A 19,910-nucleotide genomic window follows, 5' to 3' on the forward strand; every position below is an offset into this window, starting at 1 on the left:
TGTATAGCCAGATTGTGGAAAAAAACCCACCAAAAAACATAGACTTAAAATACAGTGAAATTGTGGGAAAAAGTAATGAAACCCAACCCACTCTCAAATTATTTCCATATCACTTGTCATAACTGAGGGGCAACTCTTTTTCAGGCAGTTCCATTTTTTTGGCCATTTAATACCCTTACATTAAAGGGCCACAACTGGCTCCTCAGACTCTCTTGAGAGGCAGGACAGGGATAAGCCCCACTTTGGTGAATCTCACAAAACAGACAGCGTGTTTACTTCAGTACCTGGAGCCTGCCAAGTAAGCCTGCCAACAGGAGGTGTTGCTGGCGTGTAAAGAGTATTTACCAGGCTTCCCACTAACAGAAATACCTGATGCTTGTAGTGATCTTCCTTCTGTTAGGCTGTAAGGAGTCCAAGCCTCAGGGGAGGCTGTTTTGTATGGGCTAAGCCCTACACAAAAGCAGCCACAGAGACAAGCTGCACTGCAGGTTCTGATTTTCACTAATTGCATCTGCCTTGATTTTCTCCCCCACATCATTCCTGTGTAAAAGGACTGGAGCTGCCTCAAGGATATGCCTCCCTTTTTGACTCCAAGACAGCTGGAGTGCAGTGTTCAACTTCAAGAAGGCAGTTGTACCATGTACACCCTGTTCAGTAAAGGGAAGCAGATCTGTGAGTGTCATCAGAAAACTGGCTTCTCCCCTTCCCTACAAGGTCTTCTGCAACCCATCAGCTAAGCAAAAAGAAGTGAAACTTCAGCTTTGGATTCTGAAAGCTATTTTAGCTATCCAATCCTCAGTGAAACCATCAGGATTTAAAAGTTAAACTGCATTTAAGATAACAATCACTTCAGATTATGCTTCCCTTACAGCAGCAAAAGTGTACCCTTCAGAGCTGCTCTCTCTGTGGGACTTTCCAGGGGCAGTACCACACACCTTAATTCCCTGCTGAGCTACACAGGCAGTGACCACTTCTACTGGGTCTGCTCAGCAAGGTTTGTTTCAGGTTAGCTTCACTTTTAAACCCCATCACTTGTGAAATGATGACTTGTGCCCAACAGGGCTCTCCAGTACAGCAGAAAGCAGTTCAGTTTGTAACTGGAGTGTGTTTGTGCTCTTTTGGGTATGGGAGGTCTATACCATGCCGGGGCTGTGGGAATTTGCCAGCTGAGTAGAGATACCACACACTGGGACTGAGGAGAAACAGAATTCCTTGCACATTAGTGCTGACATTTTAATATTAGATCATTGCAAATTATGATGATTGTGGAGTACAGACCTTGGCATCTGCTTCTACCTTGGCATCTGCTTCTAGCCAGCAAGGAAAGAGTAGAGAAGCAAGGCTCTGTCTTTAGCTTGTGTCCTCTGGGCTGGAGTTTTCCTACCCAGTTTTTGTCTGCCATCAGCAGAGATGTTGTACTGAACACCATAGTTGGTGCAATGCATACCTCCTTCATCTGACTTCAAACCTAGTAACCCTAGTTACATCTTCAAACAGTTTGATCCAGGAATTTAATAGGAGCTTTACCTTCTAATCCCAACCTACATTTGGTTGAGTTCGGCCCGGTATGTGGGAAAAACCCTTTGGAGAAGCACGGTAGTTACTGTACAGACACAGCTGCTCTTTTTCCAAATGAAACACAGTATTTCATTTGTTTCAATGCTGTCTTAAGTCAAATCAATTTGGCCCATGGGTTGCTCGGTATTTATTTTGTCAGATTTGAATTTTGTGTTTGGAGTTTGGGTTGGTAAGTTAATAATGACAACAATGTGTCTGAAACAAGAACAATTAACTCTATACCAGCACAAGAAGAATTAGGAAAGACTTGCAGAGCCAAATGTCAAGCAGGCTTTGGTATGCACGGAATACATTCAGGAGACTACAGAGTTTGGCAGCAGAGAAATACCAAGGAGCTGGGAGGAAGGTTGGTTGGAAAGCAGATTCAGGCTTTTGCTATGGTGGGGAGATTCGATGAAACAAGCCATCTTAGGAGAGGACCAGGTCTGGTGCAGGTGCCTGGACTAGTGATAACCATGTGTCCAGTGCAGACCCTGGTGTGCAGCACACTGGCTGTGACACGTGGGCTGGACTGCAACTACTCACTCAAAAAATGAAACGGTTAAGACAACTGCAGGGTTGCCATGTACAGAGAAGTATGTGACATCTTACCAGCTGAAATATTTGAGGCCAAACATTGTTACTCATTGGGAGCTCTGCCATTAAGCTCCCTCTCCCCTGATATTTATGATTAACACTTTGAAACATCTGCATTGCCTTTTTGACTCACAAGAATTCCAGTTTAAGGGAACAAACTTTCTGTAGCAAAGTTTCTGGCTGTTACAAAAGAGAAGACTTCCAGAGCAGCTGTCTCTTACCCTGTTCTTTCCCCAAGGCAGTAAACAGCCTTTGGAAAGGAGGTGTCTTCCAGTGCCCCAGCTCACAGCTCTGTGCCCAGAGAGTTCCCCACACCCTGCCAAGAACTAACGGGGCACCGGCCCCTCTCAGGCTCCCAGGATGCTGGAAACACGTGTGAGGGGGCAGTGCCCCTACGTGTGACACACCCACCCCTCCCAGCCCCCCCTCTTTGTAGTGCTGGCTTTAGGATGCCTGGCCAGGCTGATGGGCTCTGCCTTAGAAAACCTGGAATGGAGGTACTTCCCAAACTCAGGTCTTGGTCAAAGCTCCCCGATGGAGCGAAAGTAAGGCTTGTATGAAGAGGAAATAGAGACACATGAGTGCAGAAGCATGTGAAAAGAAAAAAGTGAATGATTTTTGTTCTTTTAACAAACTCTTCCCAATTAAAAGAAGGGGAAAGCAGAAAGTACTTGAAAACAGGTCCTATGGTTGCAGAACCACATTTCTGAAATACAGATCTCTCAAGTATCAAGCTACACTGCAGAATGACTAATTGTGGGGTGACTAATCCCTGTCTCCCCTCCAAAACTATTACTTCACAGTGGCCGAGAAAACATACCATAAAGATGTTGTTATTGCATCACTCACATTTATTTGCATTGAGAAAGACCGAGCCTTTTACAGTACTTGTCTGATTACCAAGAGAGATGCTTCTTCCATGCCAGAAAAAGAAAGGAACACTTAGTCTTCACAACTCTTCCTGGACAGTAGTAAAGGTGTTTGGTTAAACACCTCGGGGCTGGGGAGATTGCTTTCAAGCAAAAAAACCACAAACAACAAAACAAAACAAATGAAAACAAAATGAAACACCCAAGCACCTCCCCTCCCATAAAAAAAGTTGGGGGACAGGGAGATGGCAGAAGCAGATGGATATTCAGGTTGACAGAAAATGAAAACCTGCCTTCGTCTTGCTTTCATTAGTCTTCATTATATGACCACGACAGCTTTAATTGCTGCCCTGCATACATAAGTAATAAAAATGTAAAATGTTTAAATGAACTGTGGCTCCCAAAAGCCATTATTAAAGATTAATGATGAGTATTATTTGCTAACTTAAACCTCTTCAAGAAAGACATCTGAGCAGTCCTTGTGGTTAAGATGATATTAGAACAATATTTGCTGAACTACTTGTCTCAACTCATTATGCACCAAGATTTGATGGTTTTGATTATTCCATCTTTAGCTAGTCTGAATTCTAGACATATTTGACTGCAATTTACTCATTCCTGACAAGTTATCCCACTCCTGCAATCCAAGTAAAGAGTCTTCAGGTACTCATAGTCACATTCTCTCTTCAAGAATTGCTGATGCTTTGATGGCTTTTACTGCCAAAGTTGTTGGATATATAGTTTTATTAGTAGCACTCCAGAAATTACTGTGCTAATTAATACACTATCCAGCTGAAGGGAAAATTACACAACCTTTTCTATTTAAATTGGAATCAGTACCAAGACCTATCTTTGAACTGCCACTTTCCCTTGAGGGGCACAGATATAGATCTGAATTTAAATGCGGTAAAGAAGTTCTATTTCTAAAGTGGCACCAAAGCAAAGCCAAGTTTTGACATAGTTTTGGCCATCCACCTCTCATTTACCTTAGAAACCCATCCTCAGGGTAAAGCAAATGCTCAAGCAGAGGTGAAAGTACCAGCTCTTGTCTTCTCACTGCTACCACTCAGTCTTTCTTTCATGTTTTACCAACATATTTACCACTGCATCTACTTGGCACAGTGGAGTACCATGCAAAGAACCGTAAGGTAGAGACAGCCCATGAGCTCCTGCACACAGAGCAGCACAGGCTCCAAAAGCCCTTGTCCACTCTGGAGTAAGATACACCTCCTGTCAAAGCTCAGCTTTGGGACAAGCCTGGCTAGTAGCTTTACAGTGTGCCCCTCTCTAGATGGGGCAAAGGGTCAGATCGTGCCTGAGCCTTGCACATGTAGCCAACAGAGCAGGGGCAGGATGATAGAACTAAAGCAACTTCTTTGCTTTTCTGCCTCTTTGTCCACAAAACAAAAGGTGGTTTGGCGACCACCAAACTTCTCAAACAGGCACTAACAGATTTTCCCTGGATAAGCACCTCCCTTGTGAAGTCAGCTAGATTCTCCTGACAGCTACACATCTATGGGAATGAAGACATCTGCTCAGGGGGATCGAACTTCTGTGTGGTGTACTCTGATATTTGAATTTCAATCAAATTTTTGGATAATATTAACAAATTTGGGAAGACTCATAAAACTTGATACTCTGTGACACAAGCCACTTTCTTGCAATTTAGGATTGCACTAGGATTTTCACAACTGGCAAAAATTTGCTGGCTGCAGAGCTTCTGTATGCCATCCTTTCCAACATCACTTGTGGAGGCCAAAAATCTAGACTGACGGACCACTAAATGATATATTTCTATGTTCCTTTCTGCTTTAGTGCTCATCTCACTATATTGCACTCAATGTTGACTTTCATAACATAGTCTCCTCTGCCAGGAGTGGATTATATTGGCTACTTAAGATCTTCCAAGCCTTCACCAGGTCTCCCACAAAATGATGTCCAAATTTTCCCATTGCCCGTTCCACTCCCTTTAGCTCTCTAAGCTCATTTCTGTGCACATGGTCCCATTTCTGTTTCCTGATCACTGTTTGGAAGCTGCCTCCCTAGTAAGTCTGGCTCCTGGACTCTCATTTCTTCCTGTGCAGTCTTCTGGGCTGGCCCCATTCCAGTCTGTAGACCAGAAGCTTTTCCAAGACAACTATCCTCTCTTCAGTGCTTATAAAACCCCTGCCCAACAACCACCAAACCCATTGTCTGTTCAGCATCACAGAATAGACTGATACAATTAAGACTGCAGGGTTAACTATTTTAGGGGAGGGCAGGATTGCTGCTGTTCCCAGGGAGAAGAGAAGGGTCCTGGAGAAAGATGAACGTGGCTTAGTGTTGCTATTTCACAGCTGGCTGAGAGAGAAATTGGCTCTACTCTTCCCAGCCTCAAAAGTAGGGACAGGAGCCCCAAGGCATGGAGACTGGCTTGCCAGGTCTTTTAAATCAGTGACAGGAGGAGCTCCTTCCCTCTCTGCCTCCTTTGCCTGTCGGGAAAACTCCTTGGGGTGGTGCTTGGTCTCCTGCAACTCTTCTCCTGCTGCTGCAGCTGCCCTGGAAGCCCCCAGACATTCCCAGCAGAGTCTGGATGGCTGCTTTGGTGACAACCTGGGCTCAATTTAATGAGAACGTTCACGTTCACTTGCTATGCTGGCAGTTCGCCAGCATATTTTCTTGAGGCACATAAGAGAGAGAAGGGAAATGGTGATCTTTAACAGGTTTTTTGTGTGTGTATTTTTTTTTAAATTTTTTTAAAATTTTTTTTTATTTTATCCAGCCAAACCTGACTGGAATTTCATGGATGAAAGAAAAGGCACTTCTCTAGCCCAGGGGCTTTGTCCCTGCCAAATTATAAGGGCCTACTGCAAACAATGGAGGTGTTAGAGCTTCTAAAAAAATAAAAATGTTGAAAGAATCTTTTATAACGGAAAATATTAGGCAACCTAAATCTCAGGCCAGCTGGTAGCGGGCAGTATAATATAAGCTCTTTGGAGGAGAGCTGTGCAAATAATGGATTTTCAGAATTTCTCGTCTCCCACTCCTTGCTCCAAGTTTGAACTATTTTAGCTATTTTCTCCAGCTGAAATTATTTGCCAAATTCAGCCAGTTGCTAAATTCTCCTCAAATTTTTCTTTTCTCCATTGACAGGTTTCTTGTAAAAACAAACCCATTCTCCCACCTCCGGCTTGGAATTACAGCATTCACCAGTGACACAGTTAGGAAGAAATCTGCCTGTGGTCAGCTCTCTCATTTTTTGCTGTATTCTCGTTGGAGCTCACAAGTTACAGGAACCAATCTGGCCTGATAGCTGCCTGGCAGCCTGCAGGGGAGGTTTTCCAGTAGTCTCCACCATCCCTGGACCAACCAGCACTGGGCTGGGAGCCTTTGCACAGTGTGGGACTGGAGGTTCATTAGGTTGCGGTTTTCAGGCTGAGTCTTCGCTGGACCAGTTCATAATAATGATGTTTCTGATGTCAACTGCAGACCAGATGTTGCCCTTCGGTGCTGTGCTGCCAGAGGGGAGAGGCGACACAGGAGGTGGGAGGCTCTGAGGAGCCAGTGATCCCGTGTCGCTCCTTGTAAACATGCAGGTGTTAGCTGTGGTGTCCTGGCCAAATCCTGTTCTGGCACTCCACCAGCTCTGGCAGTTTACCTACTCACAATCACCTCTGTGCTCCTAATTGCAGGAGTTGTTTCTCACCTCCCTTCCTTTGCAGCCGATTTGTGCATTAACAGCTGGCACTGCTGTATCCCTACCCTGCTGCTCCAGAGGATGGCAAAGCCCACATCCTAAAATCTTCCATATCCTTTGGGATAAGCAGCAGCCCCATGCCCAGGGCTGGAAGAGAGCTGCCCTGCAGAACCAGACAGAAATGATAGACACCCAAGGTGAGGCTGCAGCAGGTCTGCCCGTGGTGGTGGGGCACTATAAATGTACTTAAACAAGCTGCCTGAGCCCTAAAATGTGGCTCCAAAGTAATGAAACGCGGTTGTTTGGCAGTGGTAGACACTGCCTCGCTTTCAGAGGCTGCTTTATAGCTGTTAGTGTAACACAGCCCTTCCAAAAACCTCCCCCGCTTTTTTTTTTTTTTTTTTTTTTTTTTTTTTTTTTTTTTTTTTTTAATTATTAAACCTCTTCTCAGAGACCCAAATTTGCAAACAGAGTATTCAGGTCTTCTGTTTAGGGCTTTAAGTGAATGGTGAAGAATGAGTGCATATTACTATAGAACCCATAAACTGCAGGACCAGACAGATAATGTAGGTACCCAAGCTGAAAAACACAACACTGAAAACTTTGCCAAGAAAGAACTGGCGGTGATTAAAAGTGAAGCAAAACTCCTGGTGTGACTCTAATCTCTTCCTTTTGTTGGTGGTGTTGCATCTTTGTTGGAGGTTGCCACTCTGCACGAGCTCAGACAGCAAGGCCTCTGTTAATGTCTTGTGCAGCATAAACTGAGCTGGGCAAACTCCAGCTTGGGTTATGGCCCCACAGCTGCAGGGATTTCCATCAGGTCAAGCTCGAATCCCTTAATTGCACCGGCAGAGCAAGGAGGACCTGAGACCACCGGGAACAAGGCACTGCTCCGAGCTTTAGCAATGTCTGTAAAACCACACGGGAACAAAGGAGGGTTAACCCAAAACCTCACATTCAGCAATTTGGCAGTAAATATTCTTAGAACCATAGACTGGGTTGGGTTGGAAGGGACCTTAGAGATCATCTTGTTTCAACCCCTCTGCCATGGGCAGGGACACCTTCCACTGGATCAGGTTACTCAAAGCCCCATCCAACTTGGCCTAAACATTGTACACAACCAAGGCTAAAAAACTATTTTTTCCATTGTCCTCACCACATAGACACTTGAAATGCTCTCAACCTTTGCTTTTAAATCTGGGAACCAGGATGCCTTCCCTATCCAAAGCTCTGTACAGACCTCTCTTTCTGAAGCTTCCCTTTTGCAATTTGAAATCATGACGGAAACTGTACAGAGGAAAGCTTGTGTTGTAGCTACAGGCCTTCTAAAATAATTGCTTCATGCATAAATATTGATAGTCAGCACTGACTTCTATTTTTACTCAGCATAACTGAAAAGTTATACATATGAAACTCAACAAAAAATGTCTTCCTAAAATAAGGAGCAAAACCAACCTCAAGTATAAACAAAACGAGTTATTTTGAGGCATGTTTCCTTCTATTTTTTTCATTCTTTTATCATTACTCTATCTGTGAGTAAACCCCAACAAGGATTTCTTTGGGCATCTTTGAGGCTGTGTAAATATATATTGTTGCTAGGTTGTGAAGCATCCCAGCTCCATGAGACACAAGCTGCACACGTTAGCAGAGTAGGAACAAAACCATCAAAGGCCACAGGATCAGACTGACCAGAGACTGGGTTTCTGTCACAACAGCCTGGAGGTGGCAGCAGCAGGTAATGGCCCAATTCTTTCTGGTAAGGGATGCATACCCAAGGAGGTGCATCCATCTGTGGCAAGGACACCTGCTTTGGGTCTAGGAGCTGCAATACTGGCCTAGGATCTTGAAATACTATAAGACTAGAGACAGCAGCATTTATACCAACACTCTTGCTCAAATTTTTCCAAACACGATCATTGTTCCTGCACTGAGATTTTCTCTTCACTCTGTTCAGTTCCCTCTGGGTTGCAGACCGGGACATTGCAATGACAGAAGGACAGGATTTGGCCTCACCATTTTGGTGCATCTGGGCAGCAGAGAGCCTTCTTCAGCTGAGTAAGAGCCTGTACAGTAAGGTCTCCCTGACTCAGTGCCTGCTGGGTGACTCACTGGTCACTCATCTATTGCCTCCCTGGCAGCCTGTGTTAAAGCCTTTCACCAGATGCTTCTGGTTTCCCCACTTCCACACATCTCTCAGTGCTTTGCACCATCTAAAATGAGACCCCCTCCAAGACCTGGTGTGCGGACAGCATTTTCCTCTCTCCAAACCTGCCCCTCTAGGTTTCCAATCAGCAGAAGACAGAAACAGGAAATTATGGGATTGTCGCTGCTGTGCTCTCTGTGCTATGCAGCTAAGTCACTGACCTACTGAAGGAAGAGGAACAGACTGGAGGCTGGCAGGAGCAGGCATGACCTCAGACCCACAAGTTCAGCCAAACGTCCCCAGTCAGGATGCTTGCATTGCCGATAATCAGCATCTCTGGGCCCAAGAATGCAGCCAGACAGAGCCTGGAAATCAGTTGGGATGAAAGTGATGCAACTTCAACTCCTTTAAAGAGCCAGGATGGGGCTGAGGCACATGAGCTTTTCCCTTCTGCAAGGCAGCCAAAGGGCAAAGTGTGTAGCACAGCTGATGCACTGACCCTTCTTTGGACTTAAATAAAGCTAATTGTCTTCTACTCCCTTCACCCTTTCTCTGTTTCTTTCTCAACATAACTTTGATCATAAAGCTCTGGAGAAGCAGCATTTTGAGCCCAACTCTCATTTCACTTATTCTGGCATAATTCAGGAATAACTACAGTTGTATTTGTAGAAGATCAAAATCAGTCCAGTTCCTTTTAACTGGGCAAAATTACTGGTCCACAGAAAGAAGAAAATAATCAAAGATGTGAACAATGGAGCCAGCTGAAGAAGATTGTGTTTTCCTCTTCGAAGTTCAATATTTTTTTGGCTAGCTCTTTATGGGATGCAAAATTTTATAGAAGAAAGCAAAAATTGGAAAATTCCCATCAGCTGAAACTACTTCTGATATTGTCTCCAGTGGCAACTTGTATTATAAGACAGGATGCAGCACTGCTGGGATGTGTGGTTTCACTTATTTCAGAGCACTGACTGAACCCATCAAACGAAGTCAAGTGGGTATTCAGAAAACAGAGCTGAAAAAACACTGCTCTTTCTCCATCCTCATGTGTAAGGTCAGTGCTGAGGAACAGCATCCAGCAGGTAAAACTTGTGTAGCAGGCCTTACTGAGCTACCATGGTCAGTCAGCTACAAAGCAACTGGGAGCTAAAAAAGCCCTCCAAGGATAGTGAGAGTCCTGCTGTGACTGCCACCCCTGCAGGTCTGGTTTCAATGCCAACATCACCTGGGAACCCCCAGGGTTCAAACCCCCTCTGCTCTCTGAGGCAGCTGGGGCAGCTGGATCGTCAGGAGCTCACTGGGATGCACGCACAGCATGCGACGTGCTGACAGCACAGCCAGTGAATGGGGGAAGCTGTGGACGTGGTGCCTTGCCAAAGGGTGTCTGCCTGCCAAGCTACAGGCAGCCACGCTGGGAGAAGATGGGAGGAGAGAGGAACCCCAGGCACTGACTGGGTTTATCTTCCAGCTGAGAATCGGTCCAGATTAACTGAATGTGTGACCACAGAGGCTTAAACTCATTCCTCATCATGGGTATGAAGCACGGCTGTGAAGCACAATAAATGCTAGAAACAAAGATATTTAGAGCCTTCACACAGTACAGTCCAGTGCTGTGTCATGTGACTCACTGGGTTGAGCAAATGAGAGGCTTTATGTGCAGTCAGCCCTCTTAAGCACAGAGAAGGCCCAGGGAGGCTAAAAGCTTAATTTATTGAATCAAAAGATCCCAAAGGGTTTTGACCAAATGCCATGCCAGGTGCTGGGTCCACACCAGTTCTGCAAGAGCTCAGCAGCATCAGGAGTGTGTTTGAGGGAGCTGGTGGCAGGAGAGGTCCCTGGCACTGGGAGGCAAACACAGGTACCCTCTGCTCTTCTGAAAACTGCCCTCAGACCGGGGAGGCCCAACTGAGGCAGCCACAAGAGTCCGGATCAAGCACCAGCTTTATGTAAACCACAAACCCCAGGGCCAGGCTGCCTCAGTGTCTTTCCTTTCAAGCTGAGCAGTTCAGACACATTAAACTGATACAGATCTGCCTCGAAAGAAAAGGCCTTTCTGTGTTTTCCATCACCCAGCACGGGTGGCTGGTGGGAGTGACACCCTGCAAAACTGTGCAGTGATCTGCACCGGGACCAAAGTGCGTCAGCAGACACACACACCGTGTCTGTTATCCCACACTTCACAACGCCGGCTGTGAGGAAAGGAAATGGGGGTTTCGAGTCAACCACTGGACCAGTAGGTAGCAGTGATGAGTGATGTGCCATTCCTGGGCTTGACCACTGCTTTAGAGCTCAGATTGTGCACTTGAATCACCAAAAATGCACATCCTTCAGCCACAAAAATGTTAAAACATAATACATAACACAACGTATTATATAAGAAGTTATTTAACACTATTAGTCAATCAAGTAACTCTGTAGACCTATAAAGCTCATACAGATCATGTGCATTGGGACCACAAATATAACAATAATTTTCCATTATTATTTTTAGCACCAAGTTTTATTTCTTTATTTATTGTTCAGTACACGCACATATTTTAGAAAGAGAAACATTTTTTTCTGCATCTAAGCCTTTATGATGCTCTTTACTACGTGACAACCTGCTTCACAAACACATCCTGCTAATGCAGTGGTCCTGGCCCTCTTGGTCACTGGCAGAAATACCAAGGGGCTGGTCTGCTAAAGGCAGCATGCCCTACTGCAAGCTGGGATCACTGCCAGAGATGCTCTGGCACCCTGTGCCTACAAAAACATTGCCAGAGGTCCCCGGTGCCTGACAGCTTATACTGAAACAAGAAGAGTGTCGCCATGGAATCATAGAATGGCTTGGAAGGGAGCTTAAAGCTCATCTAGTCACAGCCCTCCTGCCATGGGCAGGGACACCTTGCATTAGACCAGGTTGCTCAGAGCCCCATCCAGCCTGGCCTTAAACACTTCCAGGGATGGGGCATCCACAGCTTCTCTGGGCAACCTGTTCCAGTAACTCACCACCCTCACAGCAAAGAATTTCCTCCTAATAACAGGGAGGTTCAAGCAATCACCTGTCCTGAGGGTGGCCCTGGGATGAGCCAGGTGCTTCATCACTGTGCTTCAGTGGGCTTGTAGCGCTCAAGGGGAGCAGCCCCCAAGTGCTGTCTCATCCCTCTGGCCCATTCCCTCGCATTATATGGATTAAACCCTGAAACTACTGATTTTCTAATTTGTGAGTGAGAGTTATCTCATTTGCCTCTCTTGAAACTGGCTTTCTAAACCGTCAGTGGCAACGTGCACTACAGGGAAAACCAAACCAGAAACTCCTACGCTGGTCTGAGTGTTCGTGTAGATGCTCAGTTGTCATTTGCATAGCTGGGGTCACCAGTCATGGGAGGGGCTGCACCAGAGAACCCCTGAAAAAACCCAGTGCCTCCTTCTCCCAGGGGCACTTCCCTGATGAAAGTACTTTGCTCTTGAAGACAATGAGGGACAGGGAAAGAGTGATGGGGTTCCCCCTTCCACACCTTCTCTGCCCAGACCACACTGCTCAATTGGAAAGTTAAAGAAAATAGATGAGTTTTCATACACCCACCTCTGCAGACTCATCCTGCAAGTCAGGCAGAGTTTGTTCTCCCTCCCTCCCACGCATCGCCTCTGCTGCTCAGCCTTGGCCCTGGAGCCCCCTCTCCCATCTTCCCCCCCCGCTCCTGGGTGGAGAAGGCACCATAAACCCACTTTAATTGCTCTGACCAGCATGGTCTCCCTGGGGCACGTCCCAGGGCCGCCCTGGCACCGGGTTTGTTTCCACAGGTGTGCTGAATTGTGGCCGTTCTCAGCCTACGCCCGGCCAGCCCACGCTCAGCCCCGGTGGGGCAGTGCAGCCAGGGCCCCGTGGGTGTGCTGTGGTGGGTCTCCCTTCCCTGCCTGGCTGACGGCGCTGGGAGGGAAAGGCTGTGGCTCCTGCTGCCTTCTCAGGAAGCTGCCGGAGCCATCACGGTGTGCCGGCAGGGCACACGGGGTTCAGCACCAGAGGAGTGGCTCTCCGTGCATGGGGTGGGAGAAAAGCACAGGAGTAACTCATTATATACACCAAAAGATGTCGGCTTAATTTAGTGTCGTCATCTGACCAGGGCTGATTTGTTTTGTAAAATAAAATGTACAAGAAACTTGTGGTAAAAAAAATGAAGAGATTGCCATGAGGATGAGAAGCTGGATCAGCTCAGCCCAGGCAGGAGCCCTGGAAAGGGTCCAGGGAGGCAGGAAAGATCCATGAGGAGTTTCCTGCAAAGAAACTGTTTAAGAAATTGGGCAGAGGCAGTGTACATGTGACGCCTGTGCGGCTCTGCTTGGGTGGAGAGGGAGCCGTTCTCTGGGAAAGCAGCCCGTTCTGGAGATTTGGACGGGAGCGAGGGGGAAAGAAGGTGCAGTCTGGATCAACCTGATCCAAAATAATATGTGGTTTGTATTTTCTAAGTAGAAAATTAAAGAAAAAAGGACCCCCAAAAAAGTAAGTAGAGCAAATGATTTCATGTTGGAGGAAATGTAATTTTTCCTATTAAAAACCAAAACATACCAGACCAGAAAACTCCCAGATTTTGCAGTTAAAAGATTCCTGACATGCACTGAAATATTTTCTGGTGAGGCCCAGAGGTCTATCCTCCCCCCTAGTACCATGAAGCTGGTGTTATTGGAATGTCCCCCAGCTGGATGGGAACATCATCACACTGAGTTTTGGGACGCCACACCATGTGTGTTCTTGGAAGTTTTGCAGCTCTGCCACCAGTACCCACTGCCAGTGTTTGCTTTGTTACTCTGGACCCAAAAGCTCTCCATCAGCATCACTGGAAACAGGATGGGTACAGGAGCTACAAGCGCGAAACTAATTCAGAAGAGGTGCTGGAAACTGATGCTGACAGCATCTTTGGAAACTCTTTCCCCAAGCTGAAAAAAAAAAGGATTTCCTAAAATGATTGAAAATGAATTTGCCACATCTGCAAAGAGTGGCTTGTGGGTTATCTGTCCCTGAAAGTAGCTAAGGAAGCGCTACAGTCAGCAACTTTTCAGTTTAAATGACAATTGCTAATGTGCCCATGGGTGATGGCAAGTTCCAGGTACACTACCAGTTGTCTTAAATCCTGAAAACACAAACATTCCAACTGTGAAAGCTCTACAAGTTTGCACAGTACAAAAAGACAGTCTCTTTGGCAAAAAAAAAGCTAGTTTTGGAATCAAGGACAACCTGTAATTAAAGCCAACAGTATGAGCATCTGTAAGTGATCTGCTCAGAACAAATTATTTGGCTACCTGAAGAGAATCAAAACATTTTTATTTTTTTGGAAAGAAGCACAAAGAAGAAAAATACTAATTTGTTGAGAAAGAGGAAATTGTATGGGCAAACTAAAGAAGGCAAAAGCTTGACCTCTATATTGGACAAGTGTGTGTAAAGGTGGAGAAGAGAGGACTCAATTTAGTTTGATGAACAATCCAACCACTGCTTATGACATAAAATTAGACTCTATGTTTGAAAAAGAGCTACAGAAACCAACATGATTTTATGCCATTGACCTTAACACTCCTGTAATGTACTTGATGAGGGGGATTTTGTTTTATTTTTACTGAGACAAATTCAATAGATTTACAGTGATGAATGCAATAAAATTATACACATGGTGAAGGAAAGCTTAGCTTCAAGGCAGTATAACTCTGTCCAAGAAACTTAACTCCTTGAAATTTGCCATTTTCAGCTGGAAAGGAAAAGTCTCAAAGGCATGACTCCAGCAAGGCTATTTAGTCAAACAGTACCAGATGGATGTGTGGGATTCACCTTCTGCTTTGGTTATGAATGAAAGTAGTCAGTTAGGAGTTCACTGAAGGCTGTTTTTGCCTGGAGAAGTCTGGTCAAGATGCGGTTAATGTAGCTGTGCTTGGGTCTGCTGTGCTTTGAGTGAAGGATGTGTGGAAATGAGAGGGAACGGAAGCTCACAGGAGGCCAGGTAACACAATGACTGAAGTATGCTGCTTGGGTGAATTCAGTTTGTGACATTTTGCTTTGATACAAAGTGCCATAGTCTCCAGGAGAATTTGTGACTGAGTTTTCAGTATTTTCCTTTTTCCAGGAACCTCACCAACAATACAGCTCATGCTGTCCATGAGGCACAAATATCAGTATTTCCACCCTCCAGAGTGGGAAGCAGAGAAAGAATCCTTTGACTAATCTCTGAAGAGCTGGGCCATATCTGGGTTTTGATGAGCTTGGCGAATCTGCCTCTCTTTAAATGGCCAGGGGGTGGGTACCAGCCCCAGGGAAGCCAGGTGTGATGGACCGAGCAGGCAGTGACACCTCATACTCATAGGAAGAGAAGCCCAAGGCAGAGCAAGGTCTTCTTTCAACAAAGACTTCAACGCATACTTGTGTCTCCTTCTCCCTGAGGAATTTTGGAATGGTTTTTAAGTGCTTATGTAAACTCAGACTTCTGTGGTAGGCATGCTTGTATACTTTTCAACTTTTCTCTTTAGCCCATCAGGTGTCAGATGTTGGTACATACAGAAGCACCACCTCATGAGCTGATAGAAGCCCAGAGCTGTGTTCAGCCCAGCTTTGACAGAGCTGACACTCTCCTGTCGCCCCTTCTCTTCCGGGGCAGAGCAGTGAGGGGGTTCAGGGAGCCGGACACATCATACAGATCAGATCCATCGATCACATGCAGCTGGTGGCCAGCCATCCCCTCCTCCCAGTCCATGGCCAGCCCTCCCCTCACAGGGCTACCAAAGCCTCCAGCCCAACAAAAATGTCTCTTGTATCTACTGCACTGAAGGCCACAGATCCCAAGGCTACCCTTAACAACCCACACGTTTCAGAAATAGTTCCAGGCAGAGCAAAAGAAACTGTTGTCCAAGCAATGTGCTCAGATGCCAAGTACTTTGTGGCATGATTACTAAGGTAGGTTGTTTCACCACTTAAAATTCATCCAGAGGGCTTTTTAATAGTCAGAATCATCCGTGCAAAGGTATTTTTGAATGCACCTATTTTTGCACATACCTAAGCTCCAAGTTCAGAGTGTTGTGGCTTTTTGGTTTTGCTTTTTCAAATAGGTTGATGAAAACCATTTTCCTAAACTGACAGCAACAACCATAACACATGTACAGAAACAAGATAGCAGTCTCATACAGGAAATATTTCTGCTTTCATTTTTATTTTATGAGTACATATACAACAGATGCATAATCTTCCATTTTCCAGGCTTAAAGGTAACAGGTTGGGATCTTTTTTTTTTTCCAAAATAGCTTAAAAAGGAAAATAAAAATCAGAATGAAGGAGCTGCAACATAGCCAAACCATACATTTGAAAACTCTGCTAAAATTACTGCTGAAATGTGTCTCTGTGTGTGTGTGGGTGTCTCTATTGTCCCGCATGGTTAAAGCCTCACCCAAGGTATTTAGTATATGAATAAAAAAATGCTTTGGCATAATCAGAGATTCCTCCATGCACAGTTTATTGACATTTCTGAAATAAGGAGAGAATAAAATCTGAGGATTATATCATACATGATTTCCTCTTCTTGGGAGCAATGTCTTTAAATGCAGTGGGGAAATGAAGAGGAGTCTGTTGACAAGAGACTTTGCTTCCATACTAAGATGGTTATATTAGCAGGATGCAGCAGGATGCAAGCAGCTTCATATAGAAGAGATGGAGAGATATATGTATATAATGTAAAAATGCTATTTTATATGAGAAAAGAAGATTTTTCAAGATAACATAGAATGAACCACTCTAAGACTAGCTTCCAGCAAAACATTTTGCTTTATTAGTTCTGTTTTCTAGCTACAAGTCAAGCTGACATCTGTCGAGCTTTTTAACTTTTCATATGGCAGTCTATAAGAAACGTTTCATGCAACGTCTACAACGCTAAATACAGGGTAAATAATTGGGATTAAACAGGTGAGGAATAACAGACTATTATAAGGACCAGTAACAGCGTATTATGTACATAGAGCCATATTATATTCTCATGTCTTCACAGTAATGTGCAAATGTGACAAATATGGCTTTCATTTTTTTTTTTCCTAAAGAAAGTAAGACATAATTATACAGAAAAATGTTTTAAAACACTTAGTTGGATTTCACCTTTTTGTGAAACCTGTTCAGTCTTCATTGCATCGGGGTTAAGGAGCCACCCCAGTTTGGGGGTGTAGTTTGGGTGTGTTTCCAGGAGGGGGCACAGATTCCTAAGGCACAATATTAATGTTAAACATTTTTAATTTAAAGTCATGCTATTTTAGTTTAGTTTAGTTTAGTTTTTATTTTTATGTTGGTTTTTTTTTTTTTTTTTTGGTTATGTGAAGTAATAGGTCGTTGCTAGTTATATAATAAGCAGTTGATTGTAAAAAATACAATGTTGAAGCCTACACTACATGCCTACCTGTAGCTCCAGGAACGTTAGCTAATCTGAAAACACACTATACAGCGCCACATGTGAAACCAAGGTGGGTTTTTGGTAACATCCTTTTCCATACACGTAGCAGAGAGTTATAAGGCTTCTGCGGAATAATAACATTATAACTGAACAAATATTTTACACTCTTCCATAATGGTATTTACAGTTACTATAACTCATATTCTGGCATTTGGTAAATAACATGTATCTTGTATGCATCCTTCTTGCCTATCTAAAGTGCTTGCTTAACTGTGTGAGGAAAGAAAATGCATACCTGCTTTAGGTGCAACAAACCCTCAAAAGAAGTAGCTGAAATATTTGCTGTGGATTTGAAATGCATTCTCAGAAATTGAAATTATTGCTAAATTCAGTGCCCTTACTAGGCAATCATCTATATTATTTGTCATATATAAATATATGCATATATACTAGTATGTATGTACATGCATACACATTCATCTATCATGTAAAAGATAGATTTCAATTTTTTGTCCATCAACCTTTTTTATTTTGTGCTATTCAACTCACTTGTGCTATGACAGAAGCCGGATCAAAATCAAAATCTTAACCATGCTACTACTACCGACCCTATGATTCATTAGCACATAATAAAGACAATATGCAAAAGAAAGCTGAGATGATGATGAATCAGGAGGCTTTTGAAATGCACTGAGAATAAGGCAATAGGCTGTACATTACAGCAGAAGAAAAGCTGAGGAAATTCTGGAATTCATAAACGTGTCTTACTGGAGTTGGGATTGCTCTCCCTACTCTGCTGCAGAGTCCTATGCTTTTTTCCAATATCACTCTCCAGAATTCAAGCTCTAGAGTTTCTGCACCTACCAACACTTTCAATGGTAGCGAATTCAAAGCTTATTAAAAATGCCCTGATGCCACAACCTGGTAAAATAAGGCACTTCCAGGGCTGTATTTCAGCGGTGCCGTGCCAAAAGGATCAGCATTGGGAAGAAGCGCTCAGATTTTGCTGAGTTTCCTAGTTTTGTCCCACGAAATGCGCCGTCTTGGAGTGTATCCCTCTTCTCTCTTTTGAGATGATTTTCTTTAAAAAAAGCTGTTTCATCAGTTGATGTTGAGGAGCTACTTCTTTGTAAGCAAGAGGTAAATCTTCAGTTCCTGACATTCATTAAGGTGGAAGATCAGAGTGGTACCAGGCAACGTCTTCAGTTCATTCGGCATCTCCCAACTTGAAGTGACGCGCCAGCCAAGTCAAAAGTGTGTATTTCATACCAGGCCCACACTGAAAGCTACGAGTGGACATTGGTACTGGAAAGGTCATTCCTTATAATTTCATTTACTGCAAAGAAAGAGGACAAGAAAAGGAATCGATTAGCATCCCACTGCTGCAGGCAGTTCTCCTCAGTCCATAACCCCCCCCGAGCTCGCACTCGTTCCTTGACAGCTTCAGTACAGCTCTGAACAGTAAGTGTGACATCACCAGGTAGCTTGTGCAGGCTGATCACAGTGCAAAACCAGCAGCATTAACCAAGGTTATTAACATGCTAAATACTATGTAAAACCGGGCCTCAGAAGAACAGCAGCATCCTGGATCCTTGACTGCATCAAACATACTTAATATTTCAAACTGGTTACAGGTAAAACATTCCATTTGCTCTAGAAAACTGCCTCAGAAATGTAAAGCCAGGAGGACCACAGGAGATCCTAGAATAATCTACTCCATAAAAAGAGCTGCTTGGAATGTATGTTAGCCATGGTAGGTACTGGTGGCAGAAAGCCACGAGTCACTGAACCTGGGTATGTGCAGCTGCAATGCCTAGATAGAATACAACTTCACATGCTGATTTTTTCCACTGTGGGTTGATATCAGGGAAAAAAAAAAAAAAGAAGAGAGGAAACTGCTGCATGCTTGCCCATTCCCTGGAGCTGGTAACATGTTTAAATAAATACCCTCCTTTTGTGGTGATCACACGTGGACATGCACTCTTTACTTCTATCCACACAAACAGATGAGAGGGACAAACAAGTTAAAAAACTCTCTTGGCAAGAGTCAGAGGAGAGAATAAACAAGGTCTGCTATCTCAGCATCAGCCAGTCAGACTGCATCTCCACTGATAGTGTTGTTTTCTTTATTCACAAGTCTTCTTTCTTTTCCCCCTCCCCTGAAGATCATCAAGCAACACAGTTTCCCACACTCCAATTATGTCCATGTGATTTTTGGCAGATGGACAGGAAATGACTGAACCTGGCAAAGGTCATCAACAGTGGACTACACAACATCCCTTTTATTTCCACTCTACCTCCCTACAGCAATGCCACCACCTGATTTACACGGAGATAGACAAAATGCCATCAGCAGGGCTATCACTGCTTCTGAGTTTCCCTAACATTGCCAGGAGTGGGAAACACGTGCCCACGTCATGGAAGCACCACGGAAAAGCCTGCATTTTCCTTTCCTTGTGGGCTGCTTTTCACAGTAATCCAGATAACTTCATGTGTTTACTGGAAAAGACCAAGCCTGTCTAAAACCAGCTTCCTGAAGCAATTAGTTGGGTACGTTTGGTGTTGGTTTTTATGGCCTGTTTTTTTTTTTTTCCCTGCAGACCTATTGCCCACTTAGTAATTGCAGCACATGAATCAGTCAGGATTTGTGTCACAGGTCCTGGCCACCAAAACCAATTCTACCA

At 44.3% G+C, this 19,910-nt stretch overlaps 1 protein-coding gene across 5 annotated transcripts in view; it reads right to left on the reverse strand.

Moving 5' to 3' along the window:
• Positions 1–15,977: 15,977 nt before the first annotated feature.
• Positions 15,978–19,910, reverse strand: part of NFATC1 (nuclear factor of activated T cells 1) — a 110,893-nt gene continuing 106,960 nt past the window's right edge. For all 5 annotated transcript variants that reach the window (XM_069007963.1, XM_069007965.1, XM_069007962.1 and 2 more), the window contains one exon: positions 15,978–18,562. In XM_069007963.1, coding sequence (XP_068864064.1) covers positions 18,513–18,562 — 50 coding nt within the window. In that variant the 3' untranslated portion in view covers positions 15,978–18,512. The remainder of the gene's footprint in view (positions 18,563–19,910) is intronic.

This window comes from Aphelocoma coerulescens, chromosome 2 (assembly GCF_041296385.1).
Source record: "Aphelocoma coerulescens isolate FSJ_1873_10779 chromosome 2, UR_Acoe_1.0, whole genome shotgun sequence".
Classification (NCBI taxonomy): domain Eukaryota; kingdom Metazoa; phylum Chordata; class Aves; order Passeriformes; family Corvidae; genus Aphelocoma; species Aphelocoma coerulescens.